The sequence below is a fragment of the Chelmon rostratus genome, chromosome 2 (genome assembly GCF_017976325.1).
Source record: "Chelmon rostratus isolate fCheRos1 chromosome 2, fCheRos1.pri, whole genome shotgun sequence".
NCBI lineage: Eukaryota > Metazoa > Chordata > Actinopteri > Chaetodontiformes > Chaetodontidae > Chelmon > Chelmon rostratus.
In genome coordinates this window covers 7,063,342-7,087,110 of record NC_055659.1, presented here as the reverse complement: position 1 = coordinate 7,087,110, position 23,769 = coordinate 7,063,342, and the positions used below count along the sequence as shown (strand labels likewise).

The 23,769-nt window shown below is 42.6% G+C and overlaps 1 protein-coding gene across 2 annotated transcripts in view; it reads right to left on the bottom strand.

Moving 5' to 3' along the window:
• Positions 1 to 2,396: 2,396 nt before the first annotated feature.
• Positions 2,397 to 23,769, bottom strand: part of igsf21a (immunoglobin superfamily, member 21a) — a 176,351-nt gene continuing 154,978 nt past the window's right edge. Inside the window, exons 6-10 of one of the 2 annotated variants that reach the window (XM_041960606.1) lie at positions 21,868 to 22,348; positions 15,526 to 15,626; positions 10,603 to 10,795; positions 7,115 to 7,153; positions 2,397 to 2,720 (exon numbers count right to left, since the gene is read on the bottom strand). In XM_041960606.1, coding sequence (XP_041816540.1) covers positions 2,644 to 2,720; positions 7,115 to 7,153; positions 10,603 to 10,795; positions 15,526 to 15,626; positions 21,868 to 22,348 — 891 coding nt within the window. In that variant the 3' untranslated portion in view covers positions 2,397 to 2,643. The remainder of the gene's footprint in view (positions 2,721 to 7,114; positions 7,154 to 10,602; positions 10,796 to 15,525; positions 15,627 to 21,867; positions 22,349 to 23,769) is intronic. The other variant, XM_041960613.1, reaches the window with a different exon arrangement.

The window sequence follows — 23,769 nt, the reverse complement described above, 5'->3', positions numbered from 1 at the left end:
GTTTGCCGCTGTTTGCTGTAAAAGCTATGCAGTTTAGTGACGGGTGGTAGGCAGACGAGGGGTGAAGACACAAAAAGCAAAGCTTCACATCTTGTGACCATCACATTTTTTGACTCATCAATTTTTAAAGGAAATGAAAGAAAAAAATGAGGCAATGCAAACTTTATCCATAGGGGTCATTCAACCTTCTCACATATAAACCTAAAAAGCATTGACTCATTGTAGCAAACAACGGTGCACATAAAAGCCTGTTCTTGTTTTCACATTGATGTCCCTATAATTAAAGACAATTACCACTGAAGGGGACAATTAAATGCTTCACATCCAGGCCTAAAATAGGAAATTCTTGCTTTCTGGGCAACAGAAAATGTAATAATGTAAAACCACATATTGAAAAGGGTCATATTTATTGCCTGTTGGATATATATATTTTTTTTTTTTTGGTCTAGGACAGCTTTGAATAAATTTTATTAATTTTACCAAAGTTACATGATGTCTTCATACATACTATTAAACGGATGACATTTGTATTACACACATAAGCGCACACACGCACACCCACGCACAAAGTCATGATGTACTTCTTCTATTAGCATGATGATTATATAAATACAGCTTGCACATAGCCTAAGTGTTCAGAAATGGCGACGGACCTGTTTTGTCTCTCCTGAATGTGAAATGAGTGAAAAAAAGTGTCTCACAAGTGCCTCTTGAATAAAAATTAAAACTATAGCTGAGTTATAATGCTATACAGTGGGTGGACAAGGATTCATGCCCTTCACTTCCCTCACTGGAAAAAGAAAATTAATTCAAAGCGCATATGACTGTCAGTTAAAAATGTTTGTGCTATGCAGCTCTCATCTCCAGAATCCAGGAATATGGATTGTACTTTGGCAAGGTGAGCTGATATCCCAAACGGATAGGTCTACCCTTTCTATTTGACTAAGCTTTAAAAACTGCTCCTCTTCCCTCCCACCTGGTTTAAACCTTAATCCCTTAATACATGTTGTGTCCTTAGAATAGCTTAAATTGCAATTCTTGTGAAGTCCAAAAAATGCAGGATTACTCTGCATTAAGCTACTCTTCACTGCGTGAGAGAGCACAAGCTGCAAATGGTTAACAGCCATGCCAGAATCTCCTCCAAGTCACGCTGGGGTCAGTACAATCAGAAATCTGAAACAAAGTCACTTTTGGAGCTTGAATGAATGAAATGAGCCTATTTCTCTCGGCCTACGCAGCCCGTCCTTCAGATTTCCCTTATGCGGTGAGATTATCATAAAATTAGACTCCTGCAGCAACCCAGACGTGCAGGAGTGTGCAAAACGACCCGTCCCCAGCGTCGAAGAAGCAGGAAGATGCACATGTACTACAGAACATGTCAAACACAGTGTTACAAGTAAAGCCAAGGCTTGTAAGTTTTATCATCTCTCCATTTTAATACAGGTGAAATGAAACAAATGCAACAACCCTGTTTACACACGCTGCCTCAGGTGAGCACCTCCCTGGAATGGCGGCTAAAATGATCCTACTAGTACTGTAAATGTCTGGGTAAGAGTTACGTATTGTACACAATGTAGGTCACTTAAGATAGTATGTCACAAGTAAATAACTTGATTACAGGCCAGTGACAATGAGTTGCAGTGCTGTCAATTGCAACACACCAAAAGGAGAAAGAATCTTCAAACGTCACATGCACCACAACCCCAAAACAGCAGACATATGTTAGATAATTTTTTTTTACTCCTGTCCTTGGAGACCTGCCATATAGATATAAAAAGCCCAAATGAGAAACATAAAGGCTGTTAATGTGTCTGTCCTTCCAGCCAAGAATTAACTCTGAAAACAGTGTTGAATGAAGTACAAACGAAGGTGGAGAAGTGTAAAACTCCAACTATCTCCGCAACCATCCCTCACCATAACCCATATAACCTCTTTAATTATTTTCAATATTTACAATGATGTACACAAAATACACTCAAAAAGGAGATTTCTTTTTTTTCTAGTTTCTCAACGCATTTAAATCCTCTTGTACATTCCGAGCCATCAGAAAAAAGGAATATGTGTATATTAATAAAAAAAGAATGTTCTCTTGGAGCATCTGTGTTTGTTCCCCCGTGGTTTATCAGCTTGTTGCTAATCAGGTGCATCCCAGGACATGTAACAGACGGGTGTGGTGGATGCGGTGGCACAGCCTAAGCCAGTTCCACTCCTCTCATTTTCAGTCAACACCAATGACATTTTGACTCATCACAATAAAATCCCAATGCTTTTTTCTTTTCCGTTTCAAATCAACTGATTTTATTGATCAACAGGCAGACGTGGGACAAGAAACAAAAAAAAAAAAAAAAAGGTGTAGCTGGGCGGGGGCTATATAGGAGGTGGTTATTGTCATGTTCATCACGTTCTTCTTTTGATATCATTATCTTGGTTATTATTTTGTTACAAAAAACAGTGGCGCGCCATCCCGTGGTGGTACTGTTTCCTGATCGACTGACGCATGGAGGGCCTCTTGATGACTGGAGAAGGCTTGCAGGATTTTGTGGAAAGTGTGTGTGGATGTTGTGTAAGAAGGGCAGGTATGCGTGTGTGTGTGTGTGCGTGTGTGTGTGTGTGCGTGAGTGAGAGTGTCTCGGATGAGGGGTTTCACGTCAGTTCCACGGTCACTGTGAGGACGAGCGCCATCCACGTTAGTCCGAGCATGTCCATGCGGGAGGCTCCATCTACAAACACCGAAGAAACAACCAATCAGAGGGACACGCACTTCCTCTTTTATCAATCAGAAAAGTCACATTTTTGAAACAGTGCTTCAAGACATAAATCTTTACTTTTTAGGACTTTTATGACCTCTTTATGTAAACTTATGGAGCAGACAGAAGAGATGATTCAGATCTCAGAAAACTGCAGCTTGTTTGCTTGTAAGCATGAAAAGTGAGATGTGTTGTTTCTTGTAATTTATGTATGAACATGGCTTCGAAGCATGTCTTTGAATATTTGTAAGTTTTAAATGACTTTTTGATGAATTTGCTTGGCTTGTTGCAGGTTTTGTTTTTATTGTAATGTCTGGTTTGATGCGGCTGTTCCCTCAATCAGAGACAGTTTTCTCCTGCGTGAGACAATAAACCTGACTTTAATCACATGCAAAGAATGTGATTTGGAGTGACGCTACCTGCTACTTTTGATTGGCAGTTTTAAAGTAAACCACAATGTTTAGTCCGGGATAAGCTAAATGCTATTTCCATAGAAACCAGCGCTTGAAATGTACATTAAACCTAAATGCATGAATGTATTATATTCTCACTGTATGGTAAGTCATTATGATGAGCTGGTATTGTTCTGCAGTAGTACATGGTACTTAAAATCACATTTATTCTTGGACTAGAGGTGTGATGAGTTAATGGCAGTCATGCTAATGATAATGATGCCATTGAAACCTGTCTTTCTTTCAGTACTTTCATAATTAGAAAATCTCATTCTGTTCTTTAAAGTGCACAATAATGACATACAGGCAAGTCAGTTTTGGTTATGTAGACCAATATCACAAATTGCCTTAAGAGGCTTTAAAATCTTGAATATGACACCATCTATCCTTCGACCCTTGATTTGGAAAAGGGCAAACTCCCCAAAAAAAAATTTTAAAGGGGAAAAATTCGGGGAAAGCTGCACAGAATAAGTCAACATAGATGACAAAATTATTGATATAGATACTGGAGGACATTGAAGGCTGCATACGGTATAGAACCACTGCACCAGCGCCCAAAAGTGTCCCAACGTGGCCTTTGGTGCAACAAACACAAAGCTACTCTTTCTTGTCAAATATTTGAAGAGCCCTCAGATAAAAAATGAGATATGAGGAGTGAAGCCCTTATTTTATTTGATTTTTTTTCTGTTTTGGACTTGTTGTTCCAAGGCCCACAGCGGGGACTCTCGATTACAGAGGAGAGCTCAGCAGAGACAGCAGCTTTATACAGCCATTGCTTTCTGTAGCTCCCTCATGGACATCACACGGAGAGGACTGTGGAAGTGGAGCGGCCTCGGGAGGAAAGCTGTCTTGGACAGTGGGCGTGGCTCTGCTGACATAACCAACGGTTTGTTCAGATTGTGTCAAGATTGCGAATACGCCAACAATCGCAATGTGAACCTGAACGCATCGGGGTGTGGATATATTCAACGTTTGCTCTGGTTGCGGTTTGTCTTATCAGGTAGTTCAGTGAGTCTGGATGAGAGAATATTGTCTGGGACGCTGAGAAATTTTGATTTTTAACAATTGTTTGTCAGGATTGTTTGAATTAAACTGTCAAGGTTTCTTAATAGCTGCCTAATAATTGTAAATCTCCACAGAACGATATAATCTGACATTTACAGGGTATATTCCGCTGTGTTTAAACCATACAACATTAGACAATAAAAACTGGATCTTCTCAATAAGTATCTCGTTCTGTAATGGGCTCATCCAACCGTAAGATCATCATCTGAGGTCCCCTTCTAGTCTACAATCATAGATGCAAGTCAGCCAGCCATCTGTTTGCCTTCAGATTTTGGCTCAGATCTCAGTGCATTTCTGCCAACCTGAATTTGAACTGGGACCGATTTCTGTTGCATTGTGCTCTTTTTAATAAAGGATGACTTTGCCTCAGTTGTGCTGGACCTCAAATGCCATCTGAAAACATAACCTTATTTATTTCATTTTTTTTTTTTCATATGACTTCATGACTGTTTTGACTCCAGAGAAAGTTTAAGTTAAGTTAGCTGCCTTCACAAACCTATTTGATATTTCTGACTGTGGCTATGGCACATCTGTTTGTACTCCTTCCAGTCTGTTTCCAGTCTCTGATCTAACCTCTCTTCTAAAAGAGGATTTAAATTTGAGTTTTGCGTGGTACTGTGGAAAAAGACAGATGTAGCACGTCTGCCAAAAAAAAAAAAAAAAAAGGAAAACGCAGATTACTCCGTTTTAGCTCCTGGCACTTTATGATATTGTTGTTTTTGAGTCAATGAATGCCAAGTCCATCAGTTGAGACGTTGTTAGTTGTAATGAATTCTGCTTTACGACTGCATGACCGCGTCTCAGCCCTGATGCTGCGTCGCCCGCAATGAGGTAATAACCCCAAAGTTGTGACACCTTCAGCAGCCTCGGCTGACAAGCACAGTGCTGTGAGGCAGAGAACATGTCACATTTTTGTCCTCAGTTTTACTCATCTTTTAAATTCTGCTCATTGCCACACGGCGCGGCTTGACAAGTTGTCTGGGAGACTGGAATTCTGACAAAGATAAATGAACACAACCCCTCATGGGAAGCGTAGTTTTCTCGTCTGCCGCGGCCCTGACTGACTGACGAGGGTGGTCCCTTCCCCTCGCACCAGGCGAGGAGTCGGGTATTCAGCCATTAAGCGATCGGGCACGTGTGTGGTGACCTCTTGGGGCCGTGTTGTACACCAATTTGACTTGCATGCAAGGCATGTCTGCGCGTCCATGCTGACCTGATTCTGTCCTTGCTGTGACACACCTGCTCCAGCGCTTACCATAGCATTTGCATATTCAGATTTGCATCCCTAAGATACGACTAGCAGAGCCGAGAAAGGCAGGGGAAGAGAGGAGGGGTGGGGGCGAAACAAAGAGCAGAAGGAAGAGAGACTGAGAAATTGAGAGAGGGGAAAGAGGAGAGGCAAATAATGAGATGTTTTTAAAGCAGGAAACAGGAAAAGCGAGAGAAGGAGTGAAGCCCGTGTCAGACTACGAGACTGCTCACATCTCATGTGACGGGGGCAGCTCAGCTTAAAGACAGCGCCGCCCGCCATCTGCTCGGGAATCTGTTCACACTGTACGCAGGGACAAACATGGGTGTCGCACACGTGCATAAGGGATTATACACCATGCAATTATACCATTCAAATACATTTTCCACTTCATCAACGGCAGCTCACTGTAAAAAGGAGAACTATTACAATACAGGTGTTCTATTGATTCCTGCTTCATGCTACAGAAGTTGCAATTTACGTTGAGCGCACATGCTGAATTTTACATATTAACTTTCTTTCATTAATTTCTAATTAATGCATACTTGGACTGACCAATACATGCTGCCACATTCAGCTATTTTATAGCCGTTTGTCAAGCTTGGAGGAAATGAAGCTAAAGAGCTAATCTGCATGTTAAATGGTTCATTCAGTTTTTTTTTTACCCCTGTATCTACACTCTGATTGCTATTTCCATAGGTCACACTCTGATTTCAGCCTTAGCGAGTCTTTGTAGCCCATCTGAAAAGTCTCTAAACTCTAGCTGTTTAGCCAGAATTGAATCTTTTTACACTACAGCATAATCTGCCCTGACCATAAGGCCTGAGTGGCCGCAAATCTGCATCAAAATTGTGAGCTGGGCTGAAGAGGAAAAATGGGAAATCTAAATATGATGGAAGGCGGAGAGGCAGAATCAGCGAGGGAGAGGGAAATAAGGTGATGAAAAAGGGAAAAGCGCAACCAGAAATGGATGAAACGGGAAGACAGCGCGGCATTGGGAGACAGACAGCGAGTATGAGAAGTCAGAGGGGAGGAGAGGAAAGACAGAGAGGGAGATTGAAGTAGAAAGAGCGCGAGCGGCAGAAAAACGGGAGAGATGGAAAGGTTGTTGTCACAGCCCTGCGGCTTCTCCTGACAATCCCTCATCTTTACATATGATAATCTCACAAGCCGCAAATGAGCCACCACTGCACATATGAAACACCAATAATCTCACACTCAACCAAAAGTGACAGGCTTGGTTAGTCACTGGGAGAGGCTTGTTGCTCGCTGCTACTGAACATCGGCGAAGATTAATCCTGACTGAATCACTCACGCACGCCTGTCTGGGAAAATGCATTCAGGACGGAATGAGAAACATCCACTTGTCAATACTTTGAATGTTGAAAACCGCTGTCTGATCAGAGCCAGATTTCCACACACACTTTCTGACTGAACAGACAGCGGTGCCACATTATTATTATTATTATTATTATTTTTTTGTCATATTACAGACAGCGTCTGTGGAAATATGAGGATCAAGCGATTCAGCACGAGTCATGAGACAAAATTATTATGAAAACACAGTCAAAGATAGTCATTTCTGTGACTGAAATACTTACTGTTCTGATTCTGTGTGTTTTTCATCATGCTTGGATTTTCTGTGGGAAACAAAGAAAAAAGATCAACTGTGAGATGATCAAAAATCGTAGCTGTTACTGAGAGACTGAGTGAATGAAAGAGGGAGGTAATAAGAGGATAAAGAGCGTGACGAGAAGGAAGAGAGGAAGAGAAAAATTGCAATTTCTGACAGAGGTTGTGGCTTTCTAATGAAGCTGAACTCCAAAGTTCCTGAAGCACATGTTTAAATGGCACATCCCAAGAGAGAGAGAGAGACTGGGCCTGTTAATGGAACTGGGAAACGCAGAGCACTGCACCAGAACAACCCGGACACTCAGCAGCAGCGAGACCAGGCGACTACAGCTGTGGCCAGACTGTCTGGGAAAGAGGTCTGGAGAAATTGACTCCACCTTTAATAAGCAGTGCCAATGTCTACCCTGCATAATACACTGACAATGTGTTTTCAAAGTTCTCAGCGGGATAAAGTAATTGCAAAGGAAGAAGCAGAAGGGTTTGCAGAGTATTAGCAACAACCCTGAATTCCACTTTGTGAGCTATTTTTTGTCCCCGCACACTGTCGGAGCAGGTGGAAGCTACATATACAGCACAGTGTGGAACTTTTCTGGTCTCGCTGCAGCCACATTAACATAGCAGCTCCTCGGAGAGGCGCAGGGAAATTAGTGTGTCCACGTTGCTTGTGTTTGCCCGTCCCTGCAAGATTTGCATAAGCGTAGATATATGTGTGTTTCTGCATGTGTGTGCACTTTGTCGGCGGTGTGTGTGTGTGTGTGTCACTGCCCGGCTCTTCAGTGCTGACTCACTTCACAGTAATCTCAGGGGGTATTATCACTGAGGGTGGCTAAAGATGTACATCATCAAGACGTGAGCGCTGCTCGTCGTCAGTGGAGAGTCTCTATACCAAGCCGTCATTATACTCTATTATTCCTGATGATGTACATTGAACACTTTGCCAAGCGAGCAGAGCCCCCAAATACTTCTCTCTCTTCACCTCCGGCAGGGAGAGAAGTGTCTCATCTCAAGGCCACAGGGGACGGTGCCAAGGTCACTTAATCACCATTTACTTCCTCTAAGCGCGAGGGGAAGCAATCTACAAGGAGCAGGCAGACAGATGGGCCATACTAGGCACGTAGCCGATGACACCTGAGGGTGCATCAGGGTGTTAAATAGACATTAGTGCTCTTCCTAGCAAAACGCCTCCCAAGGTAACGCCTCCCTAAAGTGGCACTTTCCCCTTAATGTTGGTTCTTATTAGGCCCGCCCAGTAATTTGTACATTTGTGACATACTTTAAAACCCTGTTCACAGGAGTGTTTCAGGAAGCGCATTCAGACAAAATGATGGATACAATATTCTTTGTTTCAAACTCGATGAAGTACAAAAATGGTGTCGACCTGATTTAAGTTAATAGGGCACTTCAGGACTGAAGTGCGTGCATGCGCGAGCCACGCTGGCTCCTGCACTTTTCAGAAATCCTTCTCCAGTTTCCCTTACGTGACTTGACTTCTGTAGAGTACAAGTGTCAACAGCTCCAACAATGTAACATTGCTGTCTTTATCTATCTGCTGTATAGAAATGTCCTCCGGGCTTTCAAACATAGGTCTCTGTAACGTAAATGTTTCATAAAGGCTCCATGCAACATGACAGAGCCATTATGGCTCAAGCTGCAATGCTGGCACGGTATTTTACATCTGGTATGCGAGATGGATTGGTAGCACACACGAAGAAGAAGGGCTCTCACTTCTCACAAGGGCTGCATCAATGATGGATTTTAAAACTTGTTTTGTAGTTGAAGCCTTAATTAATGACCATTGTGAGTGTGAGGGAGGCTCAGCCACACTTTTCACTAGCGGAGACCCCCTAATACACTTCATTATCATAATTGTTAGCTAGGATAAAGAAATCTGCTGCCTAATTTATACAAAATATGTCTGCATATTTAGTGCTGTGTGTGTTGTGGCATCTGTGTTAATGTGAAGTCTTTCAAATCAGATCAAAATCGTGTGACTTTAATGGGAAATTGTCTGGAGGGCTCATTCAGACATGAGACCCGTACGTCAAACTGGCAGCACATTTAGGTAAAGTGCGCGTCTGAAAAGGGCTAAAGAAGCCAACACTCATTTAGCAACCCTGTCTACCAGAAATTGGGTTTATATGCAACTAATTTGCATTCACAATTACGTTGACAGACGTAATCGGTGCCTGGATTGTGTACAGAGTCAAGGTTTGTTTGAGTGAATGAAAAACTACAGGGAGTTGCAGGGAGGTCATCGGGGCAGCTGGTGGACGTATAAAGTGCAGGACTGTGACAACAGAATCCAGCGTTTGAGTCCAGACTGTGGTTCGGTTTGGCCTTCAAAGGCACTTTGGTTACGATTGGAGAAAGATCGTGAGTGCTGCTGACTTTTTTTTGTATTAAAACAAACCACAATCGTTCCCTAAAATTAACCAAGTGCTGCCAGTTAAACATAAGCATAAAAAAGATGCATAATGCTGGGTATGACGTTGCAAGATTTCCCATTTTAGCAGCAAACAAATGAAATTGGTTGTCAGTAGATCTACATTCAGTATTAACATTTTTGCACCTTACCAGGTACGTTCACAACATTCCCGCATTACGCATTCAATTTCCTTCAAAACACATTTGCTGTTGCTAATTAGCTGTAAATAAATGTGACTTCCAGGAGGCAGCACTCCGTTTAGCTACGTATAGCAGAACCTATTTGAATAAAACTTCCCTCATTGATGAAGCTCTCTGATGAAGCACAGAAGTGCAGATCCCAGTTCTTCCAAGAGTGTGGAGAGTAAACAGATCCAGAGGAGCACGGCACACAGATATAATAGAGCCTGTAAGCAATCCAGCTCCCACATCAACACCAGTAAATGAACAACTTCCAGATTCGGATGAACACGTTATACCTTAGTTTGGCCGTTGAACAAAGTGCTTTTCTAACACTGTCAACAACAAAGGTCCTTTGATTTCATCACGGGCCTTTGATGCCACTGTTGGCTGTTGGGGTTGAAGTGAGAGTAGCACAAGACAAGCCTCGAATGGAACAGCCAGTAAATCCCTGCTTGAGAATAGTCATCCTCACTAAGTGCTGCCTTAAAAAGAATGTGTTGTTGAGCCAATTACGGATACAATCTCTTATTAATCACACACTTAGCTGCATTAATGATTAATACCTAAAAGCGGCCACATGAATCTCTGAAGTATTTTTCAAAGATACTGTAGACACATGAAGTGAATTTTGTAGAATTATGTAATTTTCTGTGACATTCAACTGTGTAATTGTTTAAGTGTTCCAGACAATTCTTGTGGAGCCAAGTTGTACAGTAACAAAAAAAAAATGTTTCATATTCATCGTCTTCTAAATAATTAATCAAATTTAAATGTGATTTCAGTTCAGCTGCGAGTGTAGTAGCCACTGCAGAGCGGGGCCAAGGCGTGTTGCTGAGCGGAGCGTACATACCAAAGACTATGAGGCGAGTGTGCGTATCTGTGGAGCCCAGAGGATTCTGGGCCGTGCAGCGATACATGGAGCCGTTGAGCTCGGCCGGCACTCGCTCGAGGATCAGCTCCTTCCCCTCCCGCTCGGTGCTGCCATCCAGCAGGCGGCCCCCGACTCGTGTCCAGGTGAATAGGGGCTCGGGGAACACCTCGTTCTATCAACACCCGGCGCACACATGGGATGGAGAGGGGAAAAAAAGGGAGGAAAAAGAGCAGGAAAGAGAGGAAAGGAGGGGTGAGAGGGTGGTGCAGAGAAAGTCTGTGAGTCTCAGCCAAGAGATTAAGAGCAAAGGATACATGAATAATACAAGCTCCAATTTTTTTCCCTAATGCAATGGCAAGTTAACAACATGCATTAATAATCAACACTTCACTTTACAACAGTTTTTTATCCTCACATTTTGAGCCCTCCGGAGGATACTTCCCCGGTTTAAAAATATAACCCTCTATAAAGCAGCATTTCATTCATATCAGTGGGCTGACGGGTTCGTACATAATAAGGGGACACAGAGCGAGGGTGAACCTCGTGAATGATTCCACCTCTGAGGTATGAGGTTTTGCTTCTTCATCCTCCTTCTCACACCATAATCCCTCCATGACACATCCATCACTTTTGGGGACACTACATAAAATTACATTGATTTACTGGGGACTAACCCTAACCATAACCACTACTTGCCTTCCCAAGTTTCACCATACAATTTAATGATTTACATTATGGGGACTTGCATTTTGTACCCATAAGGAAGATGAGTCCCGACTATGTGATGTGGAAACAGATTTATGTCCCCACAACGTGAGTAATACATGGCCACACATACACACACACAAATTCCTACACTACCAACGGAGGACTATCATTCTACTGATCAAGTGAGGACCACTATTTCTAATCATAAAACAAAAGCTTTATTTATTTTTCACAATGTAATTGTTTGAATTTTCTCGTAAAAATTGCAACCCTGCTGATCATCCATCACAGAGGGGACCCATTATTTTTTTAATTGAACTTAATTCCTTGAATCAGAGGAAAAACCTTTCTGCTGTCTCTGGGTTTGTTATGAATCATGCTTGGACCAGAGTTTCTTGTGGTTGTTTGAGCATATTTAGAGCATCATTTTAAACTCATTCACAGTCAGATAAAAGATGCTGATTATTCTTCCCCTAATATGAACTAGTCATATTAGGGAACTTAAATGGATATTGCTCCATGCTCTCTAAGAGGGAGCCTGTGTCATTAAATGACACAAGCTAAGAGAGAACTCCTTTCATTCTGAGCCATTCTCATGTGGACCTTCTTTTCTATCAGTGTTAAAACCTTTAAAAACAAGGTTTTTGTGACTAAGACTTCAGCTTTATCGAGAATAAATGAACAGCACCAGCTTACATATTATTGACCATCCATCCCGGGATCCCTAATTTTAAATTCGGCGAATGCTTTTAAAATATATGCACATTCAATGTCATCAATCTTGAGAAAAACAGATGCTGAGCCACAGAAAAGCTGGTTAATAGTAGCTGATTTGCTAACTACTATTTCACAATTTATTTTCACATCATTTAAATACATGTAAGACAGATTAATTACCTAAATGTCAATATTCTAAGTGTTTCCTAACATACTTGCAGTTGCTTTACTGGCTTCTATCATAATAGGCTGTCACTGTGTTTGCACACTACACCCCTTCATGCAACAATGCCAACGCTGCTGGAGCCACTTTCCAAAAAATCTAAAAACTGGCTGCAGTTTTTGAGTGAGTAAGATTCAAGCTTTACAAGTTTGCAGCCATCCAGGTACCATGTACTGACTAGGTAACACTGGTCAGGGAACAGTTTTTTTTTTTAAACTATTTTAAAGGTATATAAGAAGTCTGATATTAAATGTGTTTTGAGTGATTACTAAATGAAAAGAACTGATCTTACTGCTGACCATTTTATTTTAAAGCCTTTTCTGATTTTAAATTTTAAAATACTTTTTATTCCTCTTACCTCGGGGTAGTCCTTCATTTTATGCTATGCTGACAAACAAACTAACAAGCCATAAACATAACCTCTTTAGTGGAGGTAAAAACCATGTTAAAGAGGCCTGTATCCTTCAGTATGCAGCCTGTTAAATAGCCTGAGTTACAATAATGCTGAGGTCGATGCTGAGCTTCATTGTTGGACAGGAATGTAAGTGCACACTCTAACACGTGCACACATGCTGTATACAGACATACAATATATCTTCCCTTCCTTCCATTTGATACACTTTTGGAATAAAAGCCCCTGGAACACATTTCAGCAGATCAGGCTTTCAGTGTAGAAAGGAATGTCCAGCACTCTATGTCAAAGGAAAGCCCTTCTCAACTGGGCATCAGAGGTACTTGACACATGACAAGAGGGGAAGAAGGATGTTTCTATTCCTGCAGAAATTTATGGTTCATTCAAGAGATTAGAGGTCTGACCTCAGTCGTGTTTTTAGAGATCAACAATATGAACTCATCTTTTGTGAACACACAGCGAATGAAGGTGTAAAATAAATGTCATAACTGTCTGTATTGGAAAAGAGGTGCATGAGCTCAGAATGAGCTATTTGACAAAATCGCAGATGTGGAGTGAATCAAAACAGAGCCAACAAATTCAGCTTGTGCAACATTACCTAAACACTGTTCATATCAGATAAGAGTGCATGAAGAAACAGCCGAAAATGAGTCAAGGCTGCAGTTTGCCTTTCTTTGTGGTTTTTCAAGCACTATCAGATGTCAACATCCCCCTCCAATGACTCAAAAAAGGGCACATTTTGGAATCCTTCCCCGAAGCGAGCAGTGTTGGTGCATTTTTTTTGTCACGCAACCAAGATCAAATCATATCGTTCTCACACGTCCAAACAAACCAGACACTTCAGAGTTCAGATAAACTGCTCTAAACATGTTCGGTGCAAAGCTGCTCTGAACAATTCAAAGCGACACGCTAAAACAGTGAAGACCCTCAACCTGCTGGTTTGTAATTGTTGTGACAAAGCTGGTGTGAATCGTCTAACCTTTCAAAATAAATGGGTTCCCCAAGGTCTGTGTTCAAGTCATGACAGAGGTTAAATGAGTCAGTAGATTGAGACCGGCTCTTGAGAAAAGGTCACATTAAGAAAAAAAAAAAAAACACTAAAAGGGTTTAAGTGAGACCTTCCTGTCACATAACCCCACAAGAGGCCTGTAGAGTCCAGACTAAAAAGGTCTGTGCACTGAGCTGCTGAAACCATCAACGTTCTATTTAGTCTCATGCACAAAGCAATGAAAAATGAATAGAAAGACCACACTGTAGGATGATCATCCATAATAAATTCCTAAAACAATAAACCTGAGGGGAAACTGGCATCTTATTTTATCAGAAAGGCGGGAGTCAAAATTATCTGTCTTGACACACAATCTTATCTACTTGTGAAACCCTAAAGCCTTGGTCACTGAAGGATAAGGGAAATTTGCTTTCTGATCAGTCTGCATGCGCCAATGCCCTCGCTGCCGAAGGGCCCAACTGGCTGTACGCCACAGTCAAGCCTGTTTATAATAACCAATTTTAACACTGTTCAAAGAAAAACTTTAGCAGATTCCCGAGGTCATCGAACAGACATGAGCACATGTGCAAATCTGTGCAGCCGATAGCTCGGTGCACTAAACCAAAAGCAATACAAAACATTCATTTTCCATGAAAATGTCTCAGAACGGTGGAATAAAACCAAACAACAAATCTGACTAATGATTCCTAGAAATTCCTCAAGCAGTGACCGAGATGCAACAAAGGCGATTTGTGCTGTGTGCCATTAACAGGTCCTATATCAGGATTAGACACATCCTCTTCACCTGACTGGCACCAGCTGGCTGGCTTCAATGTGTCATTCCTGTCAAAGAGATCAGGCCCATCCACGGGCCATTCACACCAGGGACATGGTGTTTTTTTGTCAGGGGATGACAGTGACACAAAGACAGTCTCTTTGCCGTTACCTTCTTGTGGAGTATGGAGCAGAAAGTCTGAAAGCAGCAAACACTACACAGCATGGTGGCCTGTTGGCTAAGACTGATAGACATGGACATCAGATACACTTCAGTCATTCATAAACAAATTCATCACTTTTAGTTTGTTCAGTTTTGAGTTTTATTGCCTCACACCCGGGCCACACCTCCTACCTCTACCTGTGCCTGACTGCTACATCGCCAGACTGCTGCAACTCGTCCACATGTGGTGTCCACACAGATGTGTTACTGCTGCAGTGTTGCTGCTGGCGGCTCTGTCTTTCTGCACTGAGTTTGCCTTTCATAATGGCCATCAATGACAGAATGTTTCATGTCATTTGTTAACAAATGAAAGGAGTCTATCCACAGAACAGCTGATGGGCTGTTAGTTTGAAATGGTTGAGTTAAATTTTTTTTTCACATCTTTGACATGTTCTACAGACAGAGATTGAAACTATAGTAAAAGTGTTGCTGGTATGATGTCAATATGACTCCCAACAGATCGTTTTACTGCCTATTTTTGCAGAGAACTTATAAGACATGGAACCTGTTAACATGGGTGCAAAAATGATATAATGATGATAAGGATCTGCGATGCACATACTGCTCAGGTGGGCTGGGTTTCCCAGGTGTGAAGCTTTACTGAGTACAAGCATGAATCGGCCATGAAATAGCAGTTTATTATATTTAGCATTTTGCAGCCTGTATACTTAAACCAAAATGTTAAAATGCAAATGAAAACTTTGACAAAATGAATATTTTGTCTGCACACTTGAAATGACTGAGGAAAAGATGTCTATGCCCAACAGAGCGGTCACTCCAGGATAAAACTAGACATGCACACATGGACACGTTTACACGAGACTGAAGTTTTTATTCTTAACGCCCCATGCACTTACCCCAGGCGATCCTACCTGGAATCCTTGCACAGTGATGCGCACTGTGTCCCCTACCTTTGCCCGAGTGGGGGACATCAAGAGTTTAGGACCCTTTGGAGCAGCTGAAAAGAGAAAGAAAGAGAAAAAAAAGACAAAGAGACAAAGGTCATCGTACTGAGCGTGGAGAGCAAATCTTGTCGGATACCTGTTTTGTCACAGAGGGAGAGAGACAAATACAATTTCCTGTCAATTAAGGTCACGGGGCGAGAGGCGAGGGACCTGCAGATTCTTTCATCCAAAGGACTGTGCTGGATTTATTCCCCCTTGGAGAGAAAAAGAACTAAATTGGGTAGATACTCATTACTAGAGGAGAATGGGAGTGCACCGGGTGGAGTGTGGAGGCAGTGAGATAAGGGACACTCAGAGAGCTAATTCCCTTGTCTTGGTGTGGACAGCAGCCCCCAGATGGCTTTCATTTGGACCCTCTAAAACAATGGGGCGCAAACAGAAAAGAGAGCAGGCAGATTGTAATATTCTGAGATTTTGAGGGCCCAGTGATTGTCCTGTGTATGAAACGTTGAGATAAAATGAGTGATCTGCATAAGGCCCATATAAGCAGGTTCTGCATGATTTGAGATGATTAACAATTCCCCTAAAGATAAGTGGTTCACACGCTGTGCAGTTCCATATGTTAGACAAATGGGCTGAGTGGAACATGCAACAAGACTCAAGCTAAGGGCATCCTATCAATTACGCCTGTACAAGTCCACCCCAGGAGTTCTTCAATTAATTTGGTTTGAACTCTCGATATAAATCACACTGGACGCTTGTTTTCATTGATGAGTTAAACCAAAGGATAAATAAATAAACAGACAAATGACCTCAGTATTTAGCTATTAATCTGGCAACAAACTGTCCACTGTGGCTAATGAAGCATGGTCTTTTCTTCGGCAGCCATTGACTACAAGCCCGCAGCAGACTAATGGATTAGGAGTTTCACTATCATATGTGTAAATAGGATTGAGCATGTGTCATTGCCCATATACATCACATCTAGGGATCCGCTTATGGAACAGGAACAAAAGCATCTGAATTGCACAGAATGGTCAGAGAGAATTCATGCAGTACAAAGGGGTGGAAGAGCAGATATTCATTAAGATTTCAGCAGCACTGGACAACTTGTTATTCTGCATAAACTGATTCATTTATCCAGAAAATCTGCATAGCGGTCCAAACTGGTGTAAAGTCTGAGAGGCAATCTTGGAATCATTGGCTTGTTTTTTCAAGATTACAGGAAAACATCCACATATTTATATTGGCAACCCAACGAAAGACAACATGCGAGCAGTTTGACATGGCTAAGTGTGAAGATGGATTGCATTTCGCAGGCTAGTTCTGGCATGAACGTGTCAAACACTATCTTTCCACCACCCACACACTAACGGAAGGGTATTTTTAAATACTCGTGTCATGGCGTCACATAGAGCTCGCAAGGCATATGGCTGGGGAAGATGATGGCTGATTTCTGGGATTTGCTCCAACAGTGACAGTTGGCGTCCTGCGTCACCACCTTTGATTAGGGCAGCATGCAGTGTGATGGACATGACGCAGCCTCACTCTGAGGGTGAGGGCCTCACAGGGGAAATGAGCCACGGTCCCGTGAGACCGTCACCTAAGACCCAACTTTCTCCGTTTGCAAGGCGGAACTGTTATCACTTGAGGAGGGCTCAGAGAATAAACATGCCCTGCAGAAAAACAACTGCGCACCCTGCATCAGGTGTGCTTTAATACCAAGCCAAGACATCAACAGGTCTACACAGCTGCACAACAGACTTAAGCAGTTGAAGGGAACCTGTCACATTAGCTGGGTGACTGGTTTCGCTGAAAAAGAAGCTGGAGAGGCATGAAAGCGAATTTAAAAAGCTTGACTGACTGCTGGATCGCGCTATCATGGTGAATCCGGCACTGTGTAATGTCTTTCACGGATAGACGAGGTGACCCAAAGCAGGGAGATAAGACAGATTGATGAATGCGGAACTGAGCTGGCAATGAACACAGACACAAACAACATACTAGGTACACATAACAAATGTAGATTTCCATGAGCAAACAGACACAGACATTTACATACAAATAACCATACACATATATGCATACAATCACCGCTGAAAGCACACACACAGACACACACCTGCGCACACACAGATCACAGCCACCTTCCTGAAACTGAGCATCTGCTCTTTGATTATCACGGTCTGGCAAGGCAATGACTGGGAGATGTGAGGAAGCCTGGATCTCTTCTCGCCACTGCACTGTGTATGAATCAAGAATTCCACCACTTGTCGAATGATGCTGAATAATAAACAACTCGGCTCATCTAAATCCAAAGAAACGCTTTTAATTATTAAGATGCAGCATGGTCATGAATGCAATCCAGGAGGAGTAGAATAGGCCGGCCTCGTGATCTCGTAGAGGTGTCGCACTTTTTTGGACCCCCAAGGCCACAAGCCAGCTTCGGGTCCATTTGCATGGCGAGCACGGAGTCATTCATGAATATTCATAAAGTGTAATGCAACACTGGTCAATTGTCAGACTGTCGCTCCATCTCATGTGGCAATATTAAATCTCTGAAAGATTTATTACTTATGGGCACTGCAAAGACCTCCTTTTCATTTCCTGACCAAACACACCTGAGAGAACCAAGTGTGTGTGTACAGTAAGACAGCTCCTGAGCACAATTATCCAGTTGTAGCTGCATAATATAAATGAATAGGGTTTGTCAGTGATGGGAATCCTGAGGTGAGCCGTTTTACACAGTCACATTCATTTAGAGATAAAAAAAAAAACAAAACTGCTGCATACTCTAAAAACCTGTGTTCCATTTTGTCTATTATATGAGCAAAATTAGATTTCTGTTATTATGACCTCTCACCTGAATCATAGCCCTGTCTCGCACAGCCAGACCTATCTCCACACAGCGTTTTAGTGCCGTGACAGCGCTGGAGAAAGGTTTGACTGAACCTATTATCATTCTGGTGTAGTAGGAGGGGGAAAAAAACCTCTGGCTTGTTACTTTAAACCAATCGTCTTGGACGGCAATAAGCGCAGGATGCAGCAATGGCTCCCTTGCAAAACAGGGGAGATTTCTGCCTTATTGCATGATGCAAACCTTCGCCAAAACCTTTAATTTTCAGCGTTTAGGTGGAGCTCGGATGTTGTCACGATGGAGACTTCACACAGACAGCGGAAGGGGAGGAGAATGCAGACTGAAATATTTCGACCAATGGCAGGCTTGTACCAACAGCCCACTTCCTGTGAGTCAGACTATCACAACCACATTACTTGTTTTATACCATTCCAAGCTGGATCAAGTCCCCAGCAGGTCTGTGAATGCTCTGAATTTCAAGTGTGCTCCAATTAGAATCAGCAAACGCACATTCTCCTTTCTTTAGGTGGTGGTGGGGGGGAAAAGAAATGTCTGGCGATGCTTCCGTCTCTTTAAAAGAACAAAGGTAGTGATAAATTAATGACTTCAAACATAGCGGAGAGGAAGGCTTGTCAAAATATTAGCGCCTTTGACATTTAGCAAGAGTTTCGCAGGGCCCGTTCCCCTCAGGGTGTGTCATCTGTTTTATCATCAACATGTGAAAGAGCTGTTAGAATCTTTATTGCAATACTTTGTCTGGAGAAGACAGCTCATGTCGTTATACCTTCAACATCACATGAAAGCTGCCGTCTGCATCTTGCATGTGATGTACTATGTTTCTTGCCACTTGGGGAATGACGGCGAGAGTTATTGCTTTTTAAAAGACGATTTTCTGGTGTGAGATTTTCCCATTTGAAGAAAGTATAAACACCAATTGCAAAAATTAGTTTTGAATAGGGGCCAAAATGTCTTTTTTAGCCACCGGATCCTGCTTAGATATGATTAAATGGTATAAAGGGTGAGGCAGGCTTAACATGAATAAAGACGAAAAAACAACAATAAATTGATTCCACTAATAAGTTGCATGTAAAACTATTAAAAAAAAAACATTAACAAGCCACACTGCTGCACTGGATGAATTAATCCTTTAACTTTGACTGCATCAGTCCCTCGCACACTGTCCTGCTGCCATAAATACTCACATCTGCATCAAATGTGTATTAATACGCGGCTGAAAATAGTCCCTAATGATGCATATGAGTAACGTTTGCTAAGAACTACAGCTGTTTTATGAGCATCCATAAAATGAAACTACAGTATGTGTTTACCAAAGCACCATTTTCTAAAGATGTATGTTTTCAGTAGGAGAAAAGCTTGGGGCTGCGCGACACAGACTTGCTACTGTTTTGATCTTTTCACGCCATTTATTGACAAAAAGAGACATATAGAATAACACCAGCCAAGTCCTTTCAGCTGTTCTGCACAACATGTTTTATCTAATAATACACTCCTCTTGTCAGAAAACTGATTCAAGAGGTACAACAGAAAGGAGTGTCCCTTCCTCACTAATTGAGACCCTGTAGATTCACCCTATTTACCCAGATATGTATATGGATTCTGGCAGGAAGTCGTCTTGGCACGCTAAACTGAAACTGAAATTAACCCAAAATCTACAAACTTTTCTTCTCAAGTAACAATCTGTGAGTGCACCATCAAAATAACGCTGGATTGAAGGAGAGCTCAAACTTCTGCAACAAGATTATCTTGTGTTCGGATCTAAGGAGACCTCTGTGTCAAATGATGTCAATGTAGCGGTTGGCGATACGACCCTAAAATAATGTCACAATATTTCAGGGGATTTCTGCAATAATAATATTCACGAATCTTCTCCATCTTGCCACAGATTTGGCGATGCTTTGATACAGTTTGTTTGCTTGGTTTATAACTCACAATAGCTGTTGAGCTCTCCTCGTACTCAACCGGGTGTTCTGCTTAAAGTGGTGAAATAAATTTGTTCTATTGCCTCCTTTGTTGTTACACTCTTCTTGCATTTCTTACATATTTTAGCGGTTTGTGGTCCATCAAACCTTTTTTGGAAGCAACTCCTCCACCATGGAGCCGGTAGCATTGTTCAGCATGAGCAACTCAGAATATTATCGTGATATCTATTTTTCTTATAACAAATTATTATAAAATTACAAGTCTAATTCACTTTTTCAATTTAATTTACTGTGCAGTATTGACTTATGAGCCGATTGTGTTTTGGATCATGTCTGTAAGTCTTCGCAGGTTTTCCTTCCTAACAATGGAGCACAGTTTAAGTGAGAAGCCTTTAAACCCCCACTTGTCACGTCTTAAACCTATTAAACACTTTCCATTTTTTGGATGATCATGACAGTTTCTATACATCGACTCAGAGTGACCACAGCCGCTCACCAGCATACAAAGAGGGACACTTTTAATTAGAGGAAAGGTGGTGATGTGAGATAAAACACCGACAGCGAGACACAACGCAGCAAGCAAACATGCGGCAGCCGCAATCTCCTCATTCAGAGTGTCTGTCTGCCTTCAACCACTGCGAGCATCTCACGGAAGATAATGTCTCTGTTTATCATGTCAGGATTGCGTGGCTTGTTTCCAGGAGGACCATGCCAATGTGTTGCCTTTGAAGTGTTAATTGGATGCGCTGGAAGCCATCTTTGTTTTTAGATTAAAAAAAAAAAAAAAATGAGAGAGTGTGTGCGTCTCTCTTGGATCACACGCCATTAAAACTTAATGCTAACTTTTCCCTTAAAGTATGACTCTTGTTTTCAGAATCTGGGATCTACATCACTACGCCTCCTGCTTTCATAGTTTGCAAATGAGAAAACACATTTCAGAAGTTACCCTTGTGTTAAAAAACTCAAGCTTCAGACTAAAGAGCTTCAGGGAGGAGCTCACTGAATTTTGAAGAAGGGCAGTATCTCTGAGATTGTCTTCCCAGTGATACAACATTGGTCAGTGTGTCTAAATTCTCATTTGACTCCTCTAATTCAGGCTGACTTTTTCAATAACGGTACTGAGTTAACTCAATCTAGCAACAGACAGCTCGATGAATTGCCCTGTCAGTCACTTGGAGTTTTGCATTCGCCGCTAAACTCGCAATCTGCTCAGCTGTAACACAATTAAGCGGCATCAAATGAAAATCAGCGTTGTTCTGAGTACATTTGCAAAGGAGACATAAGGGGGCCCAGTCGGCTTCCAAGCGCGGCAAGGGGATGCAAGGAGACATCAGGAGATTAAAAGCGAGAAGAAATGAGAAAAGGCTGCGTGCGTGGGTCTAGGTGGAGTGTTTTGAATGGAGTGGGAGGAGGAATAGAGGACAGATGAGGGAAAAAAAGGCGGTGGAGGAATGACAATAGCATGCAAAACAACAAGCTAGTCTGCATCCTCCTCACCTAGAGTGACCTCTGTCTGCATGGGCATGGACAGCGCTGGGTGCTTGACTTCGCAGCTGAACAGGGCGTCGTTGTCCAGCTGAGGGTTGAGGGTCCAGGTGAGTCGGGCCTGCACCACCACAGAGCCGTCGCTCTGGGGGAGGTGAGTGTGGCTGAAGTAGTATAGAGGGTCCGTGCTGTGGACCCAGCGGGGGAATTCCCGGCTCACCACCGTCTCCGGGATGACCTCCGTCGCCGGGCTGGGCTCGTGGGCCTGCTGGCCCTGAGTGTGGATGCGCTGGGGGCTCTCCGTGTACAGACGCGCCGCCCGCCCTTCGGGGTCCAGGAGGGAGAGGGAGCGCTGCAGTTTAGTGTCATCCAGGTCCCTGCTGATGAGCGGCCTGGCTCCTCTCACCCCCGCCGAGCCGCCTCCCTGCTCGCTGGTGGAGGCTTGAGTGTAGGAGATCACCTCGATCAGCTCACCATCGCGCTTGAAGTACACCTTAGACGGAACAAGGAGTATTAAAATAGAGCGAGAGGCAGGAGGAGGATTAAGAAGACATGTTTTACTGCACTGTTACTGAACTGAAAAAGCAACATTGTCATCATATACCTCACATAATTCAAATGGCAAATATATTAGCAAACAGTTTCCTCTTTACACGTCCAGCACAAGTGCCGTTTCTGGCCACCTGGTGAATGCTGGATTCACCCTTATTTTAGCTCTGTTTTAGGAAAATCTCTCTCTTCAGGAGCTAATTGCTCCACTATGTTCACCAGCCTGTCGCTAACTTTGTCTGTTTGCCTTTTGGTGCAGGGTAGGTAGCGTATGCTGGGTTTAATAGACCTTTTTTTTTTTTTTTTGCTGAAAATAGCTGGAAATGGGGTTGATGGAAGCAGCGAGAGTGAACCAAAACAGCAACGTTGTGGGCCGTAAACCAAAAACAATGAACTCAAAGACTCTAAAATGCTCCGTAGAGCTGTGGGGGGCCGCAGAGTTGGGTGATACGTCTTTGTTTTATCACTGGGAGTGACGTTTTTTTGTCCGTCTGCTATGTCAGTCCTGTAGTAGCACGCCACTGAGAGGGCTTTCCCGGGATATTACAGGAGTTTTCTTCCCCTTTCATGAGTCTATTAACATCTCTGGTTGCCATATCTCCTGACAGGGAATTTATGCTCCCATTTCAGCCCATAACCTCCAGATATTAGCATTGAAATAAGGTTGTATAGTCGCTGCCTGCAGCGTTGCTATTTTGCAAACAGATACGCTTTCTTTTTTATTGGGAAAAGAAAATTTAATCCAGAGCTCTTTTGGGGACCTTTGGTCATTTGATTTCAATTTGCCAAAGATCAAAGAGTCATTATTCATTCATTGTATCGTGTGTGGTTTTTGTGAGGGGGTGGCTGAAGTGCGCTTTGATATGGTGCCACCTCGAGGGCTGATGCCTTGAGTGGGTAAACAGCAATAATGAGTGTCAACAAGTAAGGATGAGGCCACGCTCCTGAGGAATAACTCCAAAAAACATTTTCATGTTCACAGAGTAGATAGAATCTACAATCCCTGCACCACAATGCAGCTTTACAATGCACGGCCCTTTCTATGGATCATCACTCATCTTTAAAGTGACGGTATGTTTCCTCAGCACGCCGACGCACAGGTCAGATCAACAGCATACACAACTGCTGACTTTGTATTCATGAATGAATAATGATGAAGGACAGTTACACAATATTTTCTTTTATCTGCGAAGTGAAACATCGTTCAGAGTTCCTTTACAAAAGAAGAGTTTCACTTTCACAAAGCCTGAGTGAGTTTCATTCAATTCCACCTTTATTCTAGCAGCTTCATTCGAAAACGCTGATGGATGGCGGCTGTCTGTGTGGGCCCCCTTGTTGATGAGGATATGTTTGCAAAGACAGATG